Source organism: Natator depressus, chromosome 8, assembly GCF_965152275.1.
Source record: "Natator depressus isolate rNatDep1 chromosome 8, rNatDep2.hap1, whole genome shotgun sequence".
Taxonomy (NCBI): domain Eukaryota; kingdom Metazoa; phylum Chordata; order Testudines; family Cheloniidae; genus Natator; species Natator depressus.
The window spans coordinates 52,558,959-52,585,245 of record NC_134241.1 but is presented as its reverse complement, the minus strand read 5'-3'; the positions used below and the strand labels follow the sequence as shown (position 1 = coordinate 52,585,245).

Here is a 26,287-nt window from a genome sequence, read left to right as displayed (position 1 = left end):
GTATCCACAAAAAGAAAAGGAGGACTTGTGGCACCTTAGAGACTAACCAATTTATTTGAACATAAGCTTTCGTAAGCTACATCCGATGAAGTGAGCTGTAGCTCAGGAAAGCTTATGCTCAAATAAATTGGTTAGTCTCTAAGGTGCCACAAGTCCTCCTTTTCTTTTTTAAACATTGTCAAAGCAGCCTTGTTGCCAGGCTATAACTGGAGGCTGGGAAACGCACGTCTGCCCTCAACAGGGGACTCCAGGAGCTGCCCTGGGGACGGGGCTTCAAAGGACACTTACGCCTCCCCTCAGCCTGAGGGCACGAGGCGCCGGCGGTGGTAGCCTCCCGTCGTACAGGGCGGGGGGACGTACCCGTCGCGTGATGCCCCTACCCCACGCTCGGGGGGAGGAGGGGGGATGCGCTCTCCTGTGTTACGTGCCAAAGCACTGCCCCTCGCGCCCATTGCCCACTAAAGAACGCTCTCGCCTGTCACGTGACAGCGGAAGCCCCTCCTCGCGGAAACGGCGACAAGGCCACTGGGGCGCAATCCTCCGTCACGTGACGACGGAGTGGGCGGGACCCCCGGAGGGGGGAGGGGATTGGGGCTCTCTGGGCTCGCCTCGGTTTTCTCATCTTTTCACACGGAGCGCGGGGTGGGGCGAGAGAGGAAGGCCGGAGCTTGCGCCGCCGCCGCGGCAGGGACTGTGACGCGCCTCCCCCGCCGCGGGCGGCGCTGGTGCAGCTGGCCATGTCCATGGAGGACCCCTTCTTTGTGGTGAAAGGGTGAGTGGGGGAGGGGCAGTGGAGGTGGGGGCAGAGTTAATGTTGGGGGGTGAGTGGAGGTGGGGGGCAGGGTTAATGAGGGGGGTGAGGGTAACTGGCAGAGGCAGGGTTAAATGAGGGGGTGGGGTGAGTGGAGGTGGGGGGCAGGGTTAAAATTGAGGGGGTGGGGTGAGTGGAGGTGGGGGGCAGGGTTAAAGTTGAGGGGGTGGGGTGAGTGGAGGTGGGGGCAGGGTTAATGAGGGGGTGAGGGTAACTGGCAGAGGCAGGGTTAAAGTTGAGGGGGTGGGGTGGAGGTAACTGGCAGAGGTAGGGTTAATGAGGGGGATGAGGGTAACTGGCAGAGGCAGGGTTAAAGTTGAGGGGGTGGGGTGAGTGGAGGTGGGGGGCAGGGTTAAAGTCGAGGGGGTGAGGGTAACTGGCAGAGGCAGAATTAATGTTGGGTGAGTGGCGGTGGGGGGCAGGGTTAATGTTGAGGGGATGGGGTGAGTGGAGGTGGGGGGCAGGGTTAATGTTGAGGGGGTGGGGGTAACTGGCAGAGGTAGGGTTAATGAGGGGGTGATTGGCAGGGAGTGTGTGGGGGGACTAGTGGCAGGTTAGTAGAGAAGATGGGAGAGATCAGTGGAGGTGAATAGGAGGGGGCGGGGGACATAGGTTGCAGGACATGTGAGAATCTCTGGGGCAGAGAAATTCCCTTTTTTTTACCCCCCACTGCCATGGAATCTCCCACTACTCAGTCTTTCTATCCAAGGAGAAATGAACTCCTTGCAAGTGCTTCTGGCTCCACCTGCCTCAGGCTCTGCCCCAAGTGTGTATGTGGGATGTGTGATCACATTTCCAGCACCTGATCTGCTGCCATTGAGGTACAATGGACTATACCATAGTCCACCAGGGGTTGTATGTACTTGAGTAAAATTGCGAATTAAAATAGGAGTAGCTAATGTTTGTGAAAGCTAGTCTACATTTCCCAAATATTTTTTCCAGGAGACAAGTGTTTGTGATGTCTTTTAGTCTAGGCTGAGCAATAGCATATACCAGAAATGTTTAACATAGAGCAAATGTGAGGGGTCTGTCCAGACTAGCCTTTACAAACCTGTTACCTATCTTGAGTTAATAGGCAATCAGTTAAACTTAGGGTGGTAAAAAAAATCTCCTACATACACAAACAATGGTGGCTAGAGAATGAGATGGGGGTGGGTGGAGTATCTGTGGTAAAAAAAAAATCTCCTACATACACAAACAATGGTGGCTAGAGAATGAGATGGGGGGTGGGTGGAGTATTTTTTCATTGTAGAGTTAACTCAGGTGATCATTATTTGGGTGTGACCACTTGAATTGGCCTCACTCTAGTTAGAGCAGCAAAACTCTACAGTCCTGTGACCCTAGGCAGGCATTTTGAGGGGAAAACAGTTTTACACATTTTGGAACCCAGCCTACTGCTGAGAGAGAGGGGACTGGCTCATGAGTTGCCAGTTCACTGTGGGTGTATAGTATTCTCACAAGCATAGCATTGAAGCGTTTGCATGCATTTATTGTACCTATGGCTGGCCTTGCATAGAGAGAATATTTTGCTTGAGCTGGATGGAGACAGATGGGTTGGGGGGAAAAATCCTCTATCCCAGTGGTTCTCAACCAGGAGTATGCATACCTATGGAGGTGCACAGAGGCCTTCCAGGGGTACATCAATTCATTTAGATATTTGCCTAGTTTTACAACAGGCAACATAAAAAGCACTAATAAAATCAGTACAAACTAAAATTTCATATGACTTGTTGATACATCAGTATATACTATACACTGAAACGTAAGTATATTTATATTCCAATTGATTTTTTTATAATTATGATCATGAGAAAGTAAGACTTTTTCAGTAATAGTGTGCTGTGACACTTGTATATTTAGGTCTGATTTTTGTAAGCAAATAGTTTTCAAGTGAGGTGAAACCTAAGGTACACAAGACAAATCAGACTCCCAAAAAGGGTACAGTAGTCTGGAAAGGTTGAGAGCCACTGTTCTATCCCAAGGAGACAAGTAGGCAGATGAAAGGAACAGGGTCTTTGAGTTCAGGAGATGTTAGAGGGATATAATTAATATGATGCTAGTTGAGTGGGGCAGTGGCTCACTGGCTTCATGAATGCTGAGGGCCAAAGATCACAAATTGGGGATAATGTCCAAAAAATTGGAAAGAGGGAGATCAATATTTAGGGGGAGCTGCTGGCATAGGGCAATATTGTCTAAGAGCCATTGATGTGGCATGACTTGTATGTGGTTGCAAAGAGTTTGGGCTTGAGGAGGTTAAACAAGCTGAAAACTTGCACTGGAAAATTTTATCTTAAAGTCTTAACAAGCTGAACAGAGTTCAGGGATGGTTGAGAGATACACAGGGAAGCAGAGGAAAAAGCAGTTGTGAATATGGTAAGAGGTGGGGAGAGGGTAAGAGTTCACCAATGTGGAGCGTGAAAGTGAAACTTGCTTCAAGGATGAAATGGTGTTATGGGGGAGAGAAAACAAAATGCTCTGGGTTGGGAACTGGGCTATGTGCAGGCAAACTTTACAGAGTCTGTCTAGGAGTGTGGAGACTTTCTCCTGCTGTGTGGAAGGAGGAGATATAGCTTCTCGCATGCTGTCCACTCAGATGACACTAATTCTGCTTTTGTCCTCTTCAAATTTAACTCTGAGGATAACTCAGCTCATCATCTTTAACTAGATTTTTCCTTTATGTGTAACTCTTCTCATCTATGAACATCCCACCTTACTTGAAATTTCCACTTGTTGGTACTTTCCAAATATGTTTGGGTACAAAATAAAGAAACCCAAACTTCCATTAACAAAGTTTACTTATAACTGAGGGAAGCAAACAAGTTGTACTGTATCCTTAGTCAAAGCTATTGTATTTAGTGCCCCAAAATATGCTAGGCCATTTGATAGGTGACAAATAAGGGGAGGAGAAGAAGGGATGTGCCTCTTATGCAGGGGTGGGCAAACTTTTTGGCCTGAGAGCCACATGTGGGTATGGCAATTGTATGGTGGGCCATGAATGCTCACGAAATTGGGGGTGGGAGTGAGGGCTCCGGCTAGGGGTGCGGGCTCTGGGGTGGGGCCAGGGATGAGGGGTTGGGTTGCAGGCTGGGGCTGGAGCAGAGGGGTTCAGAGTATGGGAGGGGGCTCCAGGCTGGGGCGTGGGAGGAGGTCAGGGTCCAGGCTCCGGGCAGTGCTTACCTCAAGCAGCTATGCGGAGGTGCGGTGCTGATGGCTCTGCAGTTCTAGGCCAATGGGAGCTGCAGACTTGGCGCTTGGGGTGGGGGCAGTGTGCGGATACCCCTGGCTGTCCCTATATATAGGAGCCAGAGGGGGAACATGTCGCTGCTTCCGGGAGCCGCACAGAGCCGCTGCACGCATGGAAAGGGGCAAGCCCCTGACCCCGCTCCCCGGCGGGAGCTTGAGGGCCGGATTAAAAGCTCTGACAAGCAGGACATGGCCCGCAGGTCGTAGTTTGCCCACCCCTGTTCTTATGACTGGTCATGCCTGTCATGTGCTGACTTCCCATTGATTTGAATGCATATTCCACAGGAATAAGGCTAGCAGTATTTGCTGGTAGATATTTGCTACTTGTTAAGTGATAGTCACAGTGCCATCAGCAAAGCGTGCATTTCCACAATATAAGTTGAATGCTCTTTTCCACAGAGCTTGCGGCAACAGCAAAGGCAGTTCAGTTTAGTAAACTAGCATATCTGAAAGGTAATATTAAAATCACCAGGGCCACACTGAATACAATCCATGTAAAATCTCTAGGGGGAAAATTGCTGCAATTCTTATTGCCTTTGTTGTGAGGTGAAATTATTGTAGTAGGGGAGAGCATACATATGCACTTGATACTAGTGTTACCTAGGCACTTCTCAGTCCTGGAATGAAAGATGCAATAGAAATGCAAAATGTAGGCTGGTTCCTCCAACCAGAGAAGAGTATAGCCAATGTAACTACTAGGGCAATGCGTGAAGATTCTGTTGTATGGCAGCAATTGTCTGAAGGCTTGGGTCCCTTCAATAATTGGGATTGCTGTGACAATTTCATAATGTGGTCATTTCTACCACTATGGGAGGAGATGAGATGTTGACTGTTTCACATCCACTGTATGTGAAGAATCTTTCATTTTCAAAAGAAGGGAGGTTTGGAGGAAGAAGTTCTGGGGATTATTGATGCAGGCAGGTTTACAGTGAAAATTAGTGACAACAGCTCCCTGCTCAGGGTTTGTCTACATGGAGAAAAGACTGGCATAACTAATAGATTAGTCAATTTCCCCATTTGGACAAGCCTTTAGTCTTGACCAGAGAATACATGCTAATCATCCTTTACCTTCTCCTCTTCTCAATTGCAGGGAGGTACAAAAAGCGGTGAACACAGCTCAGGGGCTGTTCCAGAGATGGACGGAGCTCCTGCAAGATCCCTCCACAGCTACAAGAGAAGAAATTGACTGGACCACCAATGAGCTCAGGAATAACCTGCGGAGCATTGAATGGGACCTGGAAGACTTGGATGAAACTATTAATATCCTTTCTATAGGGCTGCTTCAGTCCTTTGGATAAATCAGATATGGACCTACATAATAGCTAGCCAAGAGATCATTATGGCTCTTGAGTAGTTCAGTCTCAAATATGCATCACACTTGATATAAATTTCTCAGTGGAGTTACTATTTGCATTAGACTTCACTATGTACAGTTTAGTTTAGACAACCAAGTCAGTTGTATCCCAACTTTACTCAAATTTCAAATAATAACTTAAAGTACTTTCAAGGAAAAGCGTTCTTTATGTTTTCCTCCCCAGTAAGATGCAGTTTAAAATTAAATGTTCTGTTTGCTAAAGCCCCTTCTGTTGGATACATTTATTTCATGCAATCAAGCTTATATTAGATTAGCATCCTCCCAAAATCATCATTCTCCTTCATTTTAAGTTCAAACTTCTGAAAGTGCTACACAGTACGGATCAGAGAACCCAAATATTCAAGAGGGAGACTCTATATGCTGATGTGTCCTGTAGAATGCATTCTGACCACACTTTTTTCTTTTACGTGGTTGTGATAGGAACAGTCTATCTAGTACTTTACTAATCAAAGTTTTGGAAAGGTCCAGTTACACTTATGAATTGTAGCAGTTGGGGAGCCCTTTCCAGGCAGCCAGGATATCTAGATCTTCATAAATGCTGAATACCAGTTAAATTATTTCCTTGACTTATTTACGCATTGTTGAAGCAAATCCTCGGAAATTCAACCTTGACGCAACAGAGCTGGGTGTAAGAAAAGCCTTCATCACAAGCACACGGCAGGTAGTCAGGGTAAGGAGTTTGGCTGCTTATTGTTTGTGGAGGGGATTTTCAGTGATAGTGTGTAAAAGTCCATGGCCACTTCAAAGTACTGGAGATTAGTTTCCAGTGTCAGTCTAATATCAAACTGTTACCTGACTTCTCACTACCCTCATTTTCAGTATAATCCCTCTGATAAGGATTCCCAAGCTGTGGTCTGTGAAGCACTTGCTTGCAGTCTGCAAAGAGCTGGTTGGATTGTACTACTGGCTCTCCTCACTTCCAGCTGCTTCTACAAGTGTCCAGTTTCCTCTTTGCAATGAACAATCTGGAGCCTATAGAAGCATCTAGAAATGAAGAATCAGCATAACTGCCTCTACTACAGTAAGAGGCAGAGAGGAAATGAGTCTAGCTTTGAATGCTGTTTTAATTGTGCTGTGCATAGTTGAAGTGCAAACTTTCAAAGATTCAAATCAAAATCAACTTTCACTGAACTGTTCAAAAGGCAAGTCATGCTATTTACATGCCAGACATCAATTTCCTACCCTCAGCTGTTCTGGTATTACAGCTGTTAAAGGTTACTAGGGTTTAGTTTATTATGTGTGTGCGGGGGGGGTTCACCAATGGCTTAGTTCTTGCTTGGATTTTAAAAAGCTCACTTTTGGGCAGATGCACATCTGGAAAATTTTGACCTAAAATCACTTTCAGAAAGCTTTAAATACAGTAACTCCTCACTTAATGTTGTAGTTATATTCCTAAAAAATGCTACTTTAAGTGAAATGATGTTAAGTGAATCCAATTTCCCCATAAGAATTAATGTAAATAGTGGGGGTTGGGTTCCAGGGAAATTTTTTTTTCCAGACAAAAGACTATATTGCGTGTGTGTGTGTGTGTGTATGTATGTATATACACACACAGTATAAATTTTAAACAAATAAATAAATACTGTACACAGCAATGATGATTGTGAAGCTTGGTTGAGGTGATGAAGTCAGAGGGTGGGATATTTCCCAGGGCATGCCTTACTGCTAAATGATGAACTAGCACTCGGCTGAGCCCTCAAGGGTTAATACGTTGTTAATGTAGCCTCACACTGTACAAGACAGCACGAATGGAGGGAGGGGAGACAGCATGGCTGGCAGACAGACACACACCCTGTGTGTGAGAGAGAGGAGACATGCGGACCCCACTCTAAGTACACTGCCTGTTTAAGTAGATAGATCAGCAAGTTGAGACAGCAGCTGCTGTTAGCGAGCTCCCTCCGTCCTGAGTCCTGTCGTGTGTTCCCCCAGCTCTGTGGAGATGGGGTACAGGAGCAGAGGCAAGGGGGACACCCTGACATTAGCACACACACCTCTTACACAGCATGCAGGAGGCTCTGGGGAGTAGCTCCAAGGCAGAGGGCAGGAGCAGCACATAGCAGTGCAGGGAGGGACAGCTGAACTGCCTGGCAATTGATAGCCTGCTGGGCGGCTGCTGCACAGGGAACTTAGGGGAGCTGATGTGGGGGCTGCGGGTCCACCCTGGTTCCAAGCCCCCACCAGCTAGCTCCAATGGGCTGCTCTTTCTGCAAGCAGTGGACAAAGCAGGCAGCTGCCAAACGACATTATAAGGGAGCATTGCACAACTTTAAACGAGCATGTTCTCTAACTGATCAGCAACGTAACAACGTTAACCGGGATGACATTAAGTGAGGAGTTACTGTAACTGAAAAAGTTAGAATGGAAATGCAGTCTTAACTATAATAGGAGCAGCAGTGACTACTATAAGTATGGAGAAAAGGTCAGCTGGGTTGAGTTGGGCCTGAATGAGTAGGATAGATTCATATGTGGTTGGGAGTGATTTTAACAACCACAAGGTAATTGAAGGAGAGGGGAAACTTCAGTGTTTGAGAGAGTATTAACATCTGATAAGTAAATGCTTGTTAAATTCTCTCAATTGGATTTAAGACTTTTTCCCCATTAGTTAATATTTTAATGCAAATCTTAATTTCTGCTGGTTCTGACAAGAGTCTTAGTTGATATTCATAGCAAGCCACCAAACTGTGTTCTTACTGGGAACTGAGTTCTTATCCTATTTGCAGTATTGTTATCTAGCTACAATTCTTCCTGAAGTAGAAGCCTGCTTTCTAGGGAACTAATCCTGAAACTGCCTGACAAAGGTAATGGATCCATGCTTATGTGGCTGCCTTTATATAGTCTGTTTTTTTTTATCTTGAGTGAATCAGGTAAATTCACACTGTCCCCTCTTGTCCAGGCTGAAGTCTGACTAATGTGAAAATAACCCAGCTCAAGAACACCTCTAAACATAAATCACTAGCATGGTCTTATTTTTGAGCAATGCTTTTTATTTTTAATTCTTAGGCATTTTAATTTACATAGTTGACTCTAAAGCTTTAGTTAGCATTTCTAACAGATTTACTAGAATGCTCCCTTGTGAAAAGTAATTCTTTGGGGAGGTCCCAGTATATTTGGGATATCTTATGTGGCTTTTATCAGTCACTGTCTGGAGCAAGAATGCACTGGGTATTCTGGTGATCTCAGACATTTGTGCCAGCCTTGAGATTATCATCCACTTTAGTTATCATATTTGGCCACTACTTCACTTTTATATATTCATGGTAGTACGGGATCTCACTTTCAGTATAGACTGCTCTGAATGTAACTTCTAAGACTTCAAAGTAATCTGCTATCAAAGTGGCTTTCATCTAAGGAGCTCAAAGTGCTCATTGGTTAAAGAAGACTTCCATGCACTTGTATAGTGACTTAAGAAAGAATGATACCCATTTTATAGAGGAGAAATTCAAATACAGAAAGTGGCTTGTCCAAAGTGGCAAGTCCTTCATGGGGGTGGGGGGGAAATGCCCGAAACCTAACTTCAAACAGCTAGAACACAGTCCTTCATGCTCACCACTTAAGAGAGAATATTTTTTTCAATCAGCTACACAAATCAAGCATTGTTACAGCAGTGGAGAATGGGGAGGAGCAAAATCAGTAGTAAATGACTAACATTTTCAAAATATTTTGCCAGAAGGGTTTCTAGGATTCATTAACATTTTCCTTAGCATTAGGGCAACTGTTAATTGTAATATTAGTCTTCCTGGATTTTTAAAAGCACATGCCTGTAAGTAAAGGGCTTTTTGGTCCTCCATAAAACTTGCTATGTATGTTTAATTATGCCAATTTGCTAAAATAATGGCTATCATTTAAAATTTGATCATATACCGTTTTCTTGAATAAACAGGAAATGAAGGATCAGATGTCAAACTCATCTGTGCAGGCACTGGCTGAAAGAAAAAACAGGAAGGTGAGAACCAATAGCAGACTGTTGGCTGAAGTGGACACAAGAATCCTTCGAGATGGTTGATAACTCCTTGTAGTTAAAGTATAGTAGCTGCTGACTTAAGCTACATGTTAGATGAAAGTACACTGACTTGCGAAGGGGCTCATGTACCTTAAGGTAGAGTACATTGGTATTAAACAAAATAAACGCCTGTTTAAACACCTTACTGCCAGCATGCATCTTGTTATCCTGTTTCCATCAGAAGTTTTGTTTACAAAAAACCAAAAAAACCTAATATCTTTCTTAAACTGGAAAAGCATGCATTTTGCTGGCCCGTGATCTTTTTGTGGCTAGTAACCAGTGAGAACACTTATTCTTGCGGGCACAGTTTGCTCTGGTTACTTTCCAAACCTTTCACACAAGGTAGTAAGTTACTACTCAGTGGTTTTTGCCTCAAACTGCTTATACTCCATCCAGTCTTGCATTGCTCCTAGGAGGGAGGAGAATATCCCCATTTCTCAGAGGAGGAATCTGAGGCTGGAGAGGTTGACTTTTTTTTTTTTAATTCCTCCGTCTCCGTCACCCCGCCATGCCCCATGGTGAGTTTCTGATCTAGGACTGTAATTCTAGCATTCATGGCTTCTAATCCTATGTTTACCAATATCTATTTGACTATGTTAACATAGCAAAGCCTCATTATAGTAAGAGTCAGGAACGGGTTGAGGTAAAGGATGTGGTTATCAACTTTTACCTCCCCCTCCCGGCTCAGGTTACAGGCTCTCAGGTATCCCATCCCCAGTGAAACTCCCCTGCCACATTCCCAGGTCAACATTCCCCCCTCCCTGCTGCGTCACATCGTCTCGGCTTGTAATGTAAGTAGACATGACTTACACTAGCAGGAGAGAGTTACAAGTAATTGCAGAGTGACCTCCGGAGCTGCCTCTATTGAAGTGTCTGCATGCATCCATCACTTAATACAGTAGATACATTTCTGACTTTTCAGTAGATTCATCAGTGTCAAATGAATCAAATTTCCGAACAGGCTGGCGAGGAGAAGGCAGGCCTGATCCTTGATTATTATATGGTTAATGCAACTTCTTAGTCAACATTTAAAGTATAGTCATGACTCACTTATGTCCTCCCTTAAAGCTTTATTTAGACTTCTCCTTGCTTCATTTCCCTACTTCCCCTGTATCTGGATGTTGCCAGGAGTAATAATGCAGCTGAGATAGAACAGCATGACCCAATGCTAGCATTGATAACGCCTGAAGGAAGCTACTGGATTCTGCAGTTTATTTTTGGAGTTCCTTTCTTCCCCCAACCCCTTTTCAGTCTAAAGGAAGTTATGACAGCAGTGACCAGTAGCAAGTCATTGCTGAGACATTAGTGTCATGCTGTGAGTGAGTTCTGAATGCTGCCTTTTTAGAAAAAGTTCTTTGACAATCTGGACTATAGGTATAAGGTTGCAAGTTCACTTAACTCTCATACCATGTTAAATAACACAAGGATTGCCACCCCTGGACCAGGAAGTCCTAGCCAAAACTAATTTCTTAGTCACTGGAAAGAACCAGCAACGTACTCAACCTTTTTGGGGACAGTGTTTATTCCTTGTTGGCTTACTGCTTGTCTTCTGTTTTTCCCCCTCCCTGACCTTCTGTTCCATGCTCACACTTTATCTGCCACCTGTTAACCTTCTTTCAGGGCCTGGTCCTCTTCTCTCTCCTCACCAAGTGGGTCCAGCTGTTCTCACTGCACTGTTCTTCATATTTGTTCCTTCTCTTCAGCTGCCCAATTGCAGCAGTCACAGAACCTTCTGACCAACATTCCATCCATTCTCCTGTTAAAGGGCCAGCAACTACAGCTGGAATATAGATGGAAGGAAAGTGACCTGCTGTATATACTCTGAGTTGGGTAACATGGGGTACTACTTAATCTTCTTTCGTGCTTCCACTTGGAACTTGGTTTTAGGGGTGAGGTGACATGACCATATATTGGAGTGTCTTACTGATTAAATTCTCCTGTGTGTATGTATACAGGCACTGCTGGGAGAAAGCGGAGGTCAGAGTTGGAGCTCTGGATCAGATAAATATGGCGGTTTGGATCGTGAGCTGCAGTTAGCCAATTCACACTTCATTGAGGAGCAGCAGGCTCAGCAGCAGGTATAGTATTTCCTGCATATAGTGCATGTGGATCCCTTGCTAACAGGCGTGTAAGGAGATGGTGGTACTGGCAGGAATAGCCAAAAGTCTTCAAACATCCAGCATACATTGAGCCATCTTCTGTGCTCAATACAATGGGGACCCATTTGTTTTCAATATTGTTTGCCTACGTACCTGTTGTAGGCACCTAAATATTGACTGTTGTGCTTAAGGTGGTTTTGGTGTGTAAGTTTTGAGACACAAACCTTAAAGTTTAGGGCTTGGATGTATAGGTCTGTGTAGAAGACAACTAAAAGGTATAGCCCATCTGGAAGCTGCCACATGCTGATGAAATCCTTTGTGAAGCATAGAACCATAAAGGGATGGGGAGAATACCTGATTCTGCCAGATTCCTCCATTCCAGTTCAAAAAATGACTCTGCTTTTACACATATCTTGAATAAAGGTTCGTTTAGGGCTGATGCAATAAATACTCCCCTTGATATTGCTGCACTGACTTTTCTTCATCTCTCAAAGAAAAAACATGCATTTATTCTATCCCTAACTGGACCCTTCACTGTAAAATCCGTGCACCAAATTATAATGCTGACTTGTATTAAATTGATCTGTAATGAACTCCGATCTTAGCCTCTCTTTCCTTTTGATGTCTGCTTGTAGCTTATATTGCACTAAGACTTTTTGTGGGGGGAAGAGAAGATGGATTTTCCATTTTCCCCTAAAGACAGCTTGGCTTAGACTCGTTCTGATCACCTGTAGGAAGAAGACTTGAGATCAGAGATCCTCCACTGAGACTGACTATAGATGCTGAGAATTCACACACAGGCATGGACAATTTCAGCTTTTCCCATAAGAGCAGGTGCCACTGAACTGAAATGTTCTTTGAGTTAGTGAGGCCCCACCCCCTTCAGTATTTGTACTATGTTCATCACCTTATCTGAGCGCTGTGATTTAGTGTATTAAAGATTAGGTCCAGAACCTTGAATTAGCTGAGGAGCCAGTGTGGGATACAAACCACTAGTATTATTAGGCTCTGCCTGCTTAAGATAGTCTAATCAAGATGGATGTAACAGCGTACAACATCTCTAAGGTGATGTAATGGTTACAGCTAAGTAAAATAAAATAAGCTAGCTCTATGGACTAATGTCTTCTTCTTTGTGCTTTTGACAATACATTTAACAGAAAATCAATCGTCAGCACTGCTAGAAACCATTGTAGGGTAGCTTACTTTGACTGCTGCAAGCTCATTTGGAGAATTGTCTGGACAGTGCTCAAGTTTATATGTGGTTGTCCACCCAAGCATAGGTTCTTAGAAGAAATAAAGTGAGATATTAGTAACATTCTCCACAAAGTATCTCCTAACAAACAAACTTTTCAGCTCTTTAAGTGATTGAATAATCCCAACCTTGTAAAGGGCAGCTGATAGCTAGATCCTTAGAGTGTATTTGTGCAGCAAAGGCAAATGGTATAGTCTCACTCAACAACTGTTTCTTTAGTGGATTCAAAGCAGAGCTGGCAATTCCCTAGGAAAAATTAGTTTAGGACAGGGTGCTGGCTTAAGTGTCCAGGAAGTTCAGCAACCATAGAGCAAATTTTTTCATACTGGGGATACATCCATTCAAAACAGGAATATCCACAACATCAAAGTTGGTCTGCTGCTACAGAATGCTGCATGACTTAATGGACCTGGACTGGTAGTCTGCAGCTCGAAGCACTGAGCAATCAGAAGCATGAAGCCTGCCACTCTGCATTCTTGTCATTTGCATATCATCTAATGTTTTCAGCTTGTCATTTCTGTTTTCAATATTACATAGCTTCCTTGAGAAAATACCAAATCAAAATGTATACAGACATTCCAGTGTTCAGTAGCATAATTACATTATTAATCACAACAATTTAACTTATTTGTAAAGCCCTAAATCTGCCTTAAGTAACCACACCTTGAATATGTAAGTTTTTAAAATAGAAAATGCCTTAAACTGGAACTAACTAATGTTTTACTAATGTAAAACACACCTTTGGTAAATACCTTGTCATCCCTGATTCAGTCATATCCGATCATTTTAGTGGCTAGTTCTGTACTTATGCGAACTCTTAGCTGTGCTGACTCTGCAATGCGATCTGGATTCTGTTCCATCATATTCATCATCCGAATTGCAACTAGGTTCCGGTCTCTTCCACCCATTAAAGGTAATGGGATTGCACAAATATCACATCAGGCCTGCAGTAGCTTACAGAACTGTTCTACTGGTGATATGCAAGATGGCAAGAACCCATCTTGATTCTAAGCCCACACTGAATTTGCAAGGCTGATAGGGAACAATTCCATTTTACTTGTCAAGTGAACACTTGATAAGGAGTTACTGGGACAAATGCAGAACCCCATCATGCTGCTTTGACAGTAATTCTTCAAGGTTGACCAACACTAAGTATTCCTCTGAATTACAGGACTAGTCACTAGAAGTTCAAGCCTATTTCTAAACTCTACTTGTCCAAATTGGCAAGGCAGCAGGCATGTGTCAGAGCATTGGGCTCTGAACCAGTTGCAACTGTGTGTTGGATTTTAATTGCTTGTTTCCCTTCTCTCTGGCACCAGTTGATCGTGGAGCAGCAGGATGAGCAATTGGAGCTGGTCTCTGGCAGCATTGGGGTGCTGAAGAACATGTCCCAACGCATTGGTGGGGAGCTGGAGGAACAAGCAGTGTGAGTGCTGAGAAACAACCCCAAGCTGTAGGAGTTCTCAGGAATAAGACATGGGGAAGGGCTGGTGAGAACACTAAAATGTAACTGTTGGTGTTCCTGTGACGAGAAAGGACAAGAGCTGTATATCATTGGCTGACTGTGGCTTTGGAATGATTTTGCCAGCCCAGTTAGTGACACAGAGGAGATCCCAAATTCTTGACAGTGATGAAACAGCTCCAGACAGGTTTTAGTAACTTTCTTACAGCATTTTAAAACCAAAATGGAAGGCTACTTAAGTCATTCCAAATCACATTCCCTCATGATACATAATTTACATTAAGCGCTACACGTAAGTGACAAAGCTTTTAACAATGTGACATTTTGGACTTTAAATGGTTTTAAGCCTAAACATGTTTTGCTAATTTTGGATCAAATGTTTATCAGCTACTGCTCACCTTGCAGAGATCACCAGAGCCAGCTTATATACTGACTTCACACATCAGGGAAAGCACTTAAAAAACTAGTCCAAATGAGTTCTCATTTACCACCAGAGTAAAACTGCTGGTTGAGCAAATTTTTCCTTTGACACTATCAAATAAGATCCTAAAATGTGTTTTTGTACTTTGCCTGGGGATTGGGTTATTTTTTGTAGGCGTGTGACAGTCTTGTGTGTGCGTGTAGTGAAGTCCTTGAGATACCTCACTAACTAATCAGTACACTGGATAAGTTACTTAGGTTGTTTACCTGACACAGCTCCCCTCTTCTTTGTCCCCAGGATGTTGGATGACTTCTCTCATGAGTTAGACAACACTCAGTCACGGCTCGATAATGTTATGAAGAAGCTTGCAAAAGTGTCCCACATGACCAGTGGTAGGTGGCAGAAAATGGGATCTGACTTCTCAACCAGGGAATGAAAGCTACATTAGTCTGAGGTCTGGAATGTGCTGTATTGTCTCCTGGAGCTGGGACTAGTGTCTAGTAGTTTCTCTTAAATAGTATGGTTTTTGAGAGTATGGCAAGACAGGAAGCAGTTCAGTGTATAAATAAACAGGGAAAGATACTCTTATGCTACTTGAGTGTAGAGCCTGGCAATTTATAGTTCATGCTGGGACTGTCCTTTTTTTAGCCTGTTCATCAGCCTTTTTTCACCTGCAGATTTTTTTTTCTATTTATGCAAGCTGTGTGGTGAGAGAACGTACCTTGGGACTGCAATTGTAATAGCTTTTGCATCATTCCACTTTCAGTTTTACTGTAGGTTCCTGCAAGCTTGGAGGATGCTTAAGCATGAAGCAAGGTAGAGAACTTCAGTTAAACCCCACGTGAGCAGGTGGCTTTTCCTTGCTGTAAAGTCCAAGCAGTACTGCCCACAATGTACTCCTAGTGTGGAGTTTGGCTTTATGGAGTTTTTTTTTGTGAATGAAACAAAACCCAGTTTTATCTTCACTCCAGGCTTGGAAACCACACCCAGCCACAAGAATGCTAGTGTCTGCCACCACCCAAAGGCTGTGCATAGTAAAACTCAAAGGTGCCAAAGCAAATAGCTTAATTCTGGAGCGTGTGAGAGGAGGGAGAGATTATTGAAGGTTTCTAGTATTTTATTGGATTGGTTGCCAAAAAACACCTCAAATCTACCAATGTCACCTCAGCACTCATCTGTGTCTTGAATGCCTGAAGCCAGTGGTGAGCTCATGCATCCAGCTGGTGAGATTCTCACCTGAGAAGTGAAAGACTTCAGGTTAGTTTCTCTAAAATGCAACAGGAAATGAATAAGAAATACTCTAAATTAATCATATTGTGGAATTCATGCTCCAGCTCTTTCCCTGTGCCTCAATGTTTAGAATAAAGACTCCAAGAACAAACTTAGTTTAACTCTTAGCTTTACACTGTAACAGTGTCAGATGAAAAGCTCCTTGCCAGCAGTAGGAGGAAAGATGGTGTCTGGGCAGGTGTAACCTCCAAGGGGGGAAAAAGAAAAAAAAAGAAAAAAAGCACTACTTGAACCCTGAGAGGGGGTCCCAGAGCTGACAGGATGCCAAGGGTAATAAAAACAGGAAGTATGATTGATTGTGTAGGCTGCCTTCTGACTTCCAGGAAGTGTCACTCCCCAGAGTTGTTTTCATTTATGAACACCGTGTGTGTGCTTTGTAATAGTCTACCTAAATGTATTATCTTCTCTTTCATGGTTGGTTCATGTATCTCTGGAAGCAGTAGGTATATTCCATGAGTCAGACAGAAGAAAGGTACTGTTAGTGTCAGTTGCCCAGTTATCTGACTGCTACATTGGGGATCCATTGAACACCACCACCTGGTAACCTTGCAGAATTGATGTTCTGTAGGTCACTGTCCACAGGCAGTAAGCATCACAGAATCACATGGTGGGAAATGCTTTCTGCCATATACAAACTGCATCTGAAATCAAACTGTTGGATTAATGCAGCATTTGGGTTAGTCCTGCTGGTGAATATTTAGCAGTACAGACAGCTGGCAAACAACTCACCCCAGACACTGGTTTAATGATCAGAAAATAAACTTCAATTTCCTTCAATTGTTAAAGACTGACATTTTTAGAAAAGATGGCTTGTGACAGAGTTTCTATTAGTACCTGCATCCTAAACGAAGGATCCAGCGCTGGCAAAGTTGGGGCCTGTGGGTCTCCATTAATGCAGCTTTGCTAACTGTAACAATAATGGAAGTTATGGTGTGAGCATGGTCAGATGAGTGATACAAACAGCTCTGTCTACAGCTTCCACCATTGCTACCACTTGTGGAACTGCACTAGTGGTGAAGTATGGGCCTAGCTTTGCCAATGCAGATATAGCCTGCGGGGAGCACCAACAGGGAGGTGACCATCTTTCCTTCATCCTTTAAAAGTGCATTGCATAACACAGACTTCTTTCCAGGGCTTTGACAAATTCTGCTTCTAAAACTCCACGCTTCTCCCTCCATTAAGCTGCAGCTCTAGTGTCAAACTGTGAGGTCACCATCCAGATCCCCTCAGGATCTTGCTGAAGCCCCCAACAAAGAAGGAAGTTAGGACCAGATGTTTTTAAGGCCAGGGGGTAGGTGAAAATAGAGAAACCAAGGTAGTCTTGACACCTTTTAAAGGAGATTTAACTTCTTTCTACAGAGTGTTACTTTTAAAGGTTAGTCTCACCTTCCTACTGGTAGCCATTTTCTTGCTGAAATTTCCAGCGTCCAAAAAGCCCTTAGGTGGTGGTGAGGGGAGCTCTTGTGCAAAATCTTCAAGAAGCAATGCAGGGCATAACGTGTGTATATGGTGCAAAGTGATCAAAGGGTGGGAGCTGTGCTGAACAATGTATGGCTGGTGCACCTTCACTTCCAGTTGTAATACTGCTGAGACGACATCTGGCTCTTGGGATTCTCCTAATGAGAGTCTGGGTGAATTGTTCCATATGTAGATCTAGTTTAAAGGGCTTCCATCAAACTTTCCTTTCTTTCTGGCTTAAATTAGGTCCTCAATAGTGCAATGGAGGAAGCTTTCTTCCTCTTCCCCTCCCCATGGAAGTAGAAAACTAATGTTTCCTTTTTCTTCCAGATCGACGGCAGTGGTGTGCAATCATCATTCTCTTTGTTATCTTACTGGTGGTGCTTATCCTGTTTTTTGTGCTGTGATGGACTAACCTCCCTTGGACTCGTTCCCCCCGCCTCCAAAAAAAAAAAGGGGGGAAATGAAACTTAGTTACTGTTTCCCTCCACTCAGATTCCTGTCATGAAAACTTACATCTGGACCTTACTGTTCTCTTCTGTGGACTAACACTTATGGCATGACTCTTGCAAGTACTTCGTCCGATTCTAAGCCTCATCAACTTGCCTGAGGGGAAAATGGAGGATGGATGTGATCCCAAATTCTTCTGTACTTGGGACATACTGCTGTGTGGACAACAGGCCCGCTTCTCCCTCACCGTCCCATGTGGAGTGGCCTAGAAGGGAAAAGGCAATTCAGAAGGAGTTTACCACTGTTAATATTTCCATCCATTACAGGTGTGAACCATATGAAGCCTGGAAACATCCGAAGCTGCCACATATTCCCCTTTCCCTTGTTAAATGCCCCTCTTGTCAGATTTAGACATAGAATAATAGTTCCTTGGGACAGTATTTCATTGACTACTGGAAGCTGATCACCAGCCAACAGTGCAGCACTTCCAAGCGAATAAAAGTTGGTCACTAGGAAGGAAAGGCGGCAGCGGAGGAGTAGTGTTGATGTCAGTAAATGCATTACTCTATACTCTGGTTATCTTCACTCCAGTGCAAAGCTATAGAAGACACATGGGCGGAGATAAAGATTGCTTTTAAGGGTGCAGACACATTCTGCTTTTGAAAATACTAAGTGTTAGGAGAAGCAAGGTGTTGGACCGTATGGGATTAATAGAAGGGGAGATATGGCTCATAACTGCTGACATGAAATCTAATGTGGACTTGAGTCTGTACCTAACAAGTGGGGACTGTTGCAGACAGGCTACTGGCACTGTGCTCCACTGGTCTCCTAACAGTGTATTGATTTGACTCTACACAGTTAAGTAAGTAGCTGGAACATGTTAGAAAGAATCATGAGCAAAGCATACTTCCAGGACATCTCAGCAGAATCTTACATACTGTCTATTTGTGAACCTTGAAAAGACTGAGCTGCCCTGCCTGAGGCAGCTGCTGTTAACTGCGGCGCTTTAACTTTTTACTGCAAGCCAAAAGCTGACTGACAGACTTTAGGCTGAGGGTGAACTTTTTCTAAAACTCTTTAAATCTTGATTATACAAGCCTCAAGCCCGCTGAGTGATGTGCAACTGAATGACTGCCTCCGTGTAACTGCTGTTACTGTTTGGCAAGTGATTTGTCAACTTTTAAAACACAATATTTTGATAAATAAACTTCAAAGATATTTAATATTAATGATATGGGCCATATTCTCTCCTTGGATATGTCACAGCCATTGACTAATTAATTTATACATGCACAGGGTAGAATATGGCCCAGAGCGTGTACCCTAAATGCTTACTAACGCACCTAAAAATAGGGGGAGTCTTAATTTTTCCTGAGCCAGTATTTTTTAGAAATGTTAAGCACCTGTTGGGACAAGCAAAAAGCCAGAAAATGCAAAGTTAAGGGAGAGACTCTAGGTCATTATTATTTCCCCAACCCTTATGCTGCCTTTGAATTGCCTGGCACTCCAGTTTTGTTTCACAAGATTGTTATTTAACCTACTTTTGTCACAGTGAATTGGAAATTAGGTTTAACGAGTCACTGTTTTATTTAAGTGTTGCTAAAAGCTATCAGTACCAAAACTTGGTCTAGAAGGGCTTAACCTGGCAACATAGGTGTGGGGACAAATAAATCCAAATAACTGTACTGTAAAACTAATCAAAGAAAAATTGGAAAGGGGAGGAGGGGGACTTCTTAAGTTGCTGCTCCTGCCCTTCTAACTCTGATTAATTTAGAAAAGTTTAATGCAACCAGGCTTTTCTTTCAAAAAGAATTGCCCTTGTCAAGGCCAAAAATTGGGAGTTAATTAGTGCCCATACACAGCAAATCTTGATAGCTAAAACTGCATGCTGCTCAAATATAAGCCCATTCAGTGGGTTCCTTCCTCAGGATACCCTTGAAAGTGAGATTTCAGTTTTAATGAGCTATTTCTTTGTTAAACACAGAAGTAGACTTTAATCCTAACTAAACTTGCTGTTGCATGGCAATATTCTGGCTCTCAGACTAAATTACAATAACCCACCTATGTCAAGAAAATTGAATTTGTATACAGAATACTTAAGTTGTAACATGGAAAGTAAGCGTGTACTATATGCCTTCTAACTCCTGCAGGATTAGGGATAACTGCCCCTAACTTTTGGATGACAGGCTTTCACCCTTCAATGGGACATGCGTTTGCTTAATGTGCCCTTTATCTCTGTTTTGGGGAGCATTTACCAAACAGGCCTTCTATATTTTAAAAAAAAATCTTGCAGATCACCTTTAACTGGGGATTTGTCTATACTAGCAAGTTAATACAAATTAAGGTAGATTGCAAATTTAAAGCACAATAGCTGTTTCTGAGTAACTCCATGGGTCAACCCTTATTCTGGAACAAGAATGCCTTGTTGCTGTTTAGCTTAACCCACTTGGAAACTAGACAAGCCCTGAAACATTCCTTGATTTAATTTGTCAGAAATAAGTTAAATTTATCATTGGTGTGTTAAATACATGCTTTGCTTCCTTTAGGATCTGTTATACTCTTGCTGTGCATATTGGAAGCTAAGTAGACTTTATCCATTATAATCGCACTTGCATTTAATATTTCTTCCAGAGTAACTTTTCAGTTGGAGATCCAGGAAGCTAACTATGTAACTCCCATTAGGTTTAATAGGAATCTGTGTGGACCTGACCCTGTATCTTTCCATACTTGGCACTTCAGTGTTGCTGTTACAAAGGGGATTTGGGTATGTGCACCCATTGCTGCTGTGTCTTGTCACTGGAGAATATACTAACCTGTTTGTTTTATATTTGGAACAGCATCCTGTGAAATGACTAACTTTAGACACATCAGAAAACTTGAGCCAAGATAGAAAAACCAGAGGAGACATTTTCAGTAGGGGAAGGAAGACTTTCCACTTCTAATTCTGTTTAACTTCCTGACACTGTAATTTCAGTATAGGGCTCAGGGCTAGTTGTTCATTGTAGAATGTGGGAAGAGAGAGATCTTTTCACTGGTAGTTGCGCACACTGTTCCCCACTTAAATTACAATATGCTCTGTTGTGTGTTCTCCAAGAATTCTTAATTAAATGAGTTGTACAGAACTGCTCCTACACTTAAAGAAATTTTAGACTATAACATGTTACCAGAAGCCTATTAAACTGCTGTGCTTAAGTATGTCTGTCTAGATGGTGCTGCTAGTTAGCAAATTCAGTGTCTTTAGTCCTATTCTCCTTGTAAATCTGCTTGCTCCTTTTGCCTTTTCATTTAATTGTCATAAATAATGGACTGTGGGTTAAATGATGGGGTTTTTTGATAATCCTTTGTTAGAAGTGTAAATATATATATAGAGGGAGAGAGAGAGTCTGCTATAACATGACATTTGAAAGTTCAGACTGCCTCTAAAGCTTGGAGAAGCTAGAGACTGCATCTGCAAACATATTCCAGACTGGTGCACTGTATGCAGCATTAATCAAAATGCAGCACCTTTTGAACTCTGAGAAAGATCCCTGTACAGAATCTGGACCAAATTACCAATGTGATGTTTTCATCTTGGTGTGTCAAGCCTGGGCAGTTGGAACATTTATAGGGGCCACACAGAGCTGTAATGAAGAGGCTGCCGGTAGCTGTCTGTAGAGTTTGATGTCTTAATGCTGTAGTGGAGCTAGGTGGCCTCTGAGGAAGCTTTTTGACCATCCCTTATGGTTGAGCACTGTGAAAGATTTGTTTATACTTGAGCACTGTGGAATTGAAAATGGCTAGCTGTGGCTTATTTTCATACTGCAAAAGCTGCTGTTCTTCCTCCATTTCGGAGAGCTGTTAAAACTGTCGGTTGTGTTGTAATTGACTGTCTAGTTCCTCTTTGAGGAAAGTTCATCTCCAATTTTATATTTGGGACAGACACATTTCATTGTGTTGTGCTCACATTGTAAGAGAGGTGGCTACTGTGCTCTGAGTCTTACTCTTCACACTTGGATTTCCATTCTGCAGTCTGAGCAGGGAGTTCTTATGCTTGGTTGAATTGTGGTGGCTCTTTGGTGTTAGCTGGTGACGATTTGGGAAACCACGCACATGGTAGTCCTTGCTAAATATCACCATATTGTAACCTTGTAAACACTGTCAAGGGAGATGTGGTCAGTCACTGCTGTAACTGAAATCTGTTCTTCTGCTATTTTCCTTTCTTCAGATTAGTGGCAGGCTACCAAAAATTTTTATTTTAGTAATGCTGTTTATAAGGGGAGCCACTTACTGCATTCTCTTATGGGCAGGGGAGGATAGATTGTACTTCCTGTCCCTCCCTCCATACAGGTTTTTAAAGGAACTACTCGATCATCTGAGACCCAGTAGCCCATGAGTGCAATGAGTTAAATGCAGATTTGTACTCTGCTATATGCATCCCAGACTAAATGGACTTGGGAGGTGTATAGTACAGTACTTGCACTGTACAAATGGGAATTGTGTAGAAGCCCGGTGAGCAGTGTTGCAGTTGGTTGGTAATGAGATAGTGGATGAGTTTCCCTTTCCCTATTTTCCCTCCTCCATGACCATACTTCAGTTCCATGTAAGCTTGTTCCAAGGTGGCTTCTGCCTTGTCATTCATTATTGAGAGAGCAGTCTCACAAGTGCTAAGAGAACCACAGTCCACTGACTGTCCAGCAGCATTAGATGTTTATGCTATTATTTAAATGTTAACTTTCATTAATCTCTGTTTGCAGACATGCTTTGAGAACTGCTGTCTTAATGCACTAGTTTACTGTGGCGGGATTGCAGCTTATTTTATACAGAGGATAACAGCATGGTGGCAGGGCCTGTTGCAGTATACAGCCCCATAACTTTAAAGGAACTCTGCTCATCTTTATTTCAGGATTAGCAGATCTTCCATGTTTACTATAGAAAGATCTTTGCACAAAGCTGAAACTTTAACTTCACCCTGCGGGTTAAAAAAGTGGTAGTGAGATGGCTTAAACTGTCTCTCACTACAGTTCAGGTTTCAAGCATGTCTCGCTAACAGTTTCCAGCAAAAAGCGGGAAGGCAAGGCTTGATTTTTCTGATGTAAAGGCAAAAAATGGTTTGGCGTAGGGGGCACTTTGTAGCTGTCTTTCTGATTCACTCCAAAGGAGCAATACAAGAGCACAAATACTACTCCGTTGGTGAAGAAACCCTAGTCTAGGCACAGGGGGTGATGGATTATTTCAGCCCTAGAAATAGTTTTGCTAAAAGTGTCAATTTGGATTGAAGACTGTTGTAACTCAAAGGCTTCTACCACAACTCTGCTAGGCCTTGTGCTAAATTAAGGCGTATAGTAAAACATTGATTCAGCTCCTACATTCTTGTGTGTGTTAAGTAGGAATAGACTGATGGAGGCTTGACTACGGCAGTCAAGGGCCTATTGCTATCCCCAGAAGAGTCTTTGAGCCAAAGTATTTGAGTGACTTCAAAATATTGATAGACAAGCCACCTGTCATGTAGAGGAGGTTGAAATTACTATCCGCTTTCTCTTTCCCCTCCAGTAGGAGGCAAAACCTAACCTATCCCTCATCCCCATGATTACCCTGGAATCATGGTACAGTAAAAGCCCTACAGCATAGAGTAGGCAGGCCTGGCAAGTACATTTCAGGGGGGGCTAGGTATACCAATCATGATGCTGCAGGACCAAATGTTTGGATTATTCCAGAGCACTATGGAAAAACTCAGCTTTATATCCATCTTCTTGTCAACTTTTCCTCCCTTGGTATTCAACCCTTTTTGTCAACTGTTGAGAATAGGCCACTTCCACCTTAATTGAAGTAGCGCATTAGCACTGACCCCCCCCCCACCCCCCCCTTTGGTAAGGCAACTCCCATCTCTTCATGTGCTGTGTATTTATACCTGCCTACTGTATTTTCCACTCCATGCATCTGATGAAGTGGGTTTTAGCCCACAAAAACTTATGCCCAAATCAATGTGTTAGTTTCTAAGGTGCCAGAAGGATTCCTCATTGTTTTTGCTGATACAGACTAATACGGCTGCCACTCTGAAACTCATCTCCCACAGTGCAAGTCCACCCCTCTAACATGCTTGGTGGACTAAGAGTTGGGAATCCCTTCTTACTGCTTCACGCCCCCTCCCAGGCTCAGATACAGCTGGTGCAGTGCAGTATACATGACAACAAACAGTCAGCTGCCCAGCCATTGCTTGTTTTTTCTAACAGTCATTCATCCAAACCACTGTTCCATTGTTTCAGTATTTAAATGCAGCAGGGATCTCTAACAGTGCTGTCCTGTGCTAATGCTGCAACATGAAGCCGCCGCTTGTTCCATTTGGATGCACTGACTGCTCTCCATGGTGATGCTCATAAGGACAGTGCATCTGGGGGGATTTTGTAAAAAGGTCTGACTTACCACAATGCAGAAGTAACTTTCCTTTACTCTTTCCCTCTTCCTGTCCTCAGTGTGGCAGCAAACGTTGCAGTAGTCAATTACCCACCCTCTGCTGCTATTCCATGGAGTGTTTTAGATGACAGTAGAACGGCTACTCTGATCTGGGAGCAACACAGGCATGAGTGGAAAACACAGCTATGGAATATTTGCCTGGTGTTGAAGTGATTGTGTTGTGAACTCAGGTGTGTTGACTGTTGCTATGGGTTTCTGCACCAGAAAATCCTGACTCAAGTTCCCAGTAGCCACCCATGAGATATGGAGCAAAGGGACAGTTAGGTGACGGAAGGGGAGATAAGGGTTTGGCTACGCAAAAACCGGAATCTGTTTTAGGGTGAAGTTATGAACTGATCTTCAGTGGGGAGTGAATTTGGTGGTTAATTATGTAGAAAAGTTATTTAAATAGATACAATCAGGGAAAAAGCAGTTTTCCCCTTATGTTCTAGAAGCCAGTTGCCACTAAGGAACATAAGGGTCAAGACTCAAGGGGACTGCAGTGGAGTGGGAGGCAAAGCTAGGCCTGGAAAACTTACAGTTGTCTCTTCTGGTGATTCTTTACCCAGGTGTCTACATGTTTTAGCACTCATGAGCCACATGCTGTGTTGCTGCAACACAGGAAAGCAGCTGGTCTGTGCCTGGGTGGGAGATCCTGCTGTCTGTTTCCCCTGAAATATTCAGTGAGGATCGACAGCAGTTCATTCCTGTGGAGTACAATGTGATTAAACCATGGCAACTGTTCCCACGAAACAAAATGTGATAAGTCACAGCTTAGTAGGAGCTGTGGGAGAGTAAGGACTCTGGGCAATAGTGTAAAGCCTGTGAGAAACATTTTAAATAAAGAGCTGCAGTAGCCATCTAAGGAAACGGTGTTACTCTGAAATATCAACAACTGTTTACTTCTGCTGTTGGAATCATGTTATGGTTGTGCAAAGAATCTTCATCCTTCTACAGTATTAAAGTGGAGATTCACTGAACACCTGTCTCATCTATTTTTTCCCCCATCGGTTTGGGTGAATGGTTTGGCAGTGTAGGCCACCCCACAAACCAACCCCAAAGGGGAAATGATTGGCAAGCACACACAGCATTGTTGGTATATTACCTTGCCCCGTGTAGAGCACAGGAGTTGCTTTCATCTGTGCCCTTTCTGGGTAAGGGGTATTGAAATCCCTGACTGTAATTGACACGGCCTGCAATGATGAAAAGTTTAAGAAGCCAACACCACCCCTGTGATTCACAGTAGATGGAGAAGTCGCTGAGCACAGACATTGAAGTAGATGAACACCAGCCATAGGATGTGTGCCCTCATACTGAGAGCTTTCCACAAGACAGCCTTTCTGCTCTTCACCAGTTTTCACCCCAAGCCTTACTTCACAAAAGCTAGACACCTGAAAACAGTGCATCTATTTTACCAGTCACAGTAATCCCTCTCAATGGCAGCTAAGCAGCCCCAATAAGCAATTAGACAAAGCTGAGCCTATACTGGCACGGCCAGCTGAGCCAGCCAGCAAGGTCCTGCTAATGGATGCAAGATCAGGTGCCTCAGCCATGTTCTTATTAGTGAGTGGCCATGAATTAAGCAGCAGGAGCCAAAGAGCAGGGGCACTGCTTGCCGTTTCCCTGTGCTGCTGCCAAACCACAGGGACAGAAACCAAGGGTGGGTCTACACTGCACTAAAAACACCCCCAGCTGGTCTGTGGCAGCTGGCCCAGGCTCAGACTGCAGGGCTATGAAATTGCAATGTACACATCTGGGCTGGAGTCAAGGTTCTGGGACCTTCCCCAGAGCCCAGGTTCCAGCCTGAGTCAGCTGACACGGTCAGCTGTGGGTGTGTTAATACAGTGTAGACATAACCCAACTGTCTGCCACAGCCCTACATTTGGCAAATGCCCTTTTGCCACCTAATTTCCCCCACAAATACATGCGTCAAGGATGTGGGAGCGCCATTTCTGGGGCCGAGCTCCCTTCACCTTCCAGATTCCCAGTGCTTGAGC

The 26,287-nt window shown here is 43.5% G+C and overlaps 1 protein-coding gene across 2 annotated transcripts; it reads left to right on the top strand.

Annotated features, from left to right (window-relative positions):
- The first annotated feature begins 614 nt into the window (after positions 1-614).
- On the top strand, positions 615-25,252 carry STX6 (syntaxin 6). Of its 2 annotated transcripts, none has more exons than XM_074961062.1 (8): positions 615-772; positions 5,145-5,314; positions 6,005-6,099; positions 9,310-9,372; positions 11,385-11,507; positions 14,100-14,206; positions 14,961-15,055; positions 17,742-25,252. In XM_074961062.1, the coding sequence occupies exons 1-8, from the start codon at positions 738-740 to the stop codon at positions 17,816-17,818; spliced, it is 765 nt and encodes a 254-aa protein (XP_074817163.1). In that variant the 5' UTR covers positions 615-737; the 3' UTR covers positions 17,819-25,252. The 2 variants fall into 2 exon arrangements, with proteins under 2 accessions (XP_074817163.1, XP_074817162.1); XM_074961061.1 differs by lacking the exon at positions 17,742-25,252 and adding an exon at positions 15,635-16,321.
- The last annotated feature ends 1,035 nt before the right edge of the window (positions 25,253-26,287 follow it).

Coding starts and splice junctions, on each gene's coding strand:
- STX6 (XM_074961061.1), top strand. CDS start 738: ATGTCCATGGAGGACCCCTTCTTTGTGGTGAAAGG. Junction 6,100..9,309: donor GCACACGGCAGGTAGTCAGG/GTAAGGAGTTTG, acceptor TTGAATAAACAG/GAAATGAAGGATCAGATGTC. Junction 15,056..15,634: donor AGTGTCCCACATGACCAGTG/GTAGGTGGCAGA, acceptor TCTTCACTCCAG/GCTTGGAAACCACACCCAGC.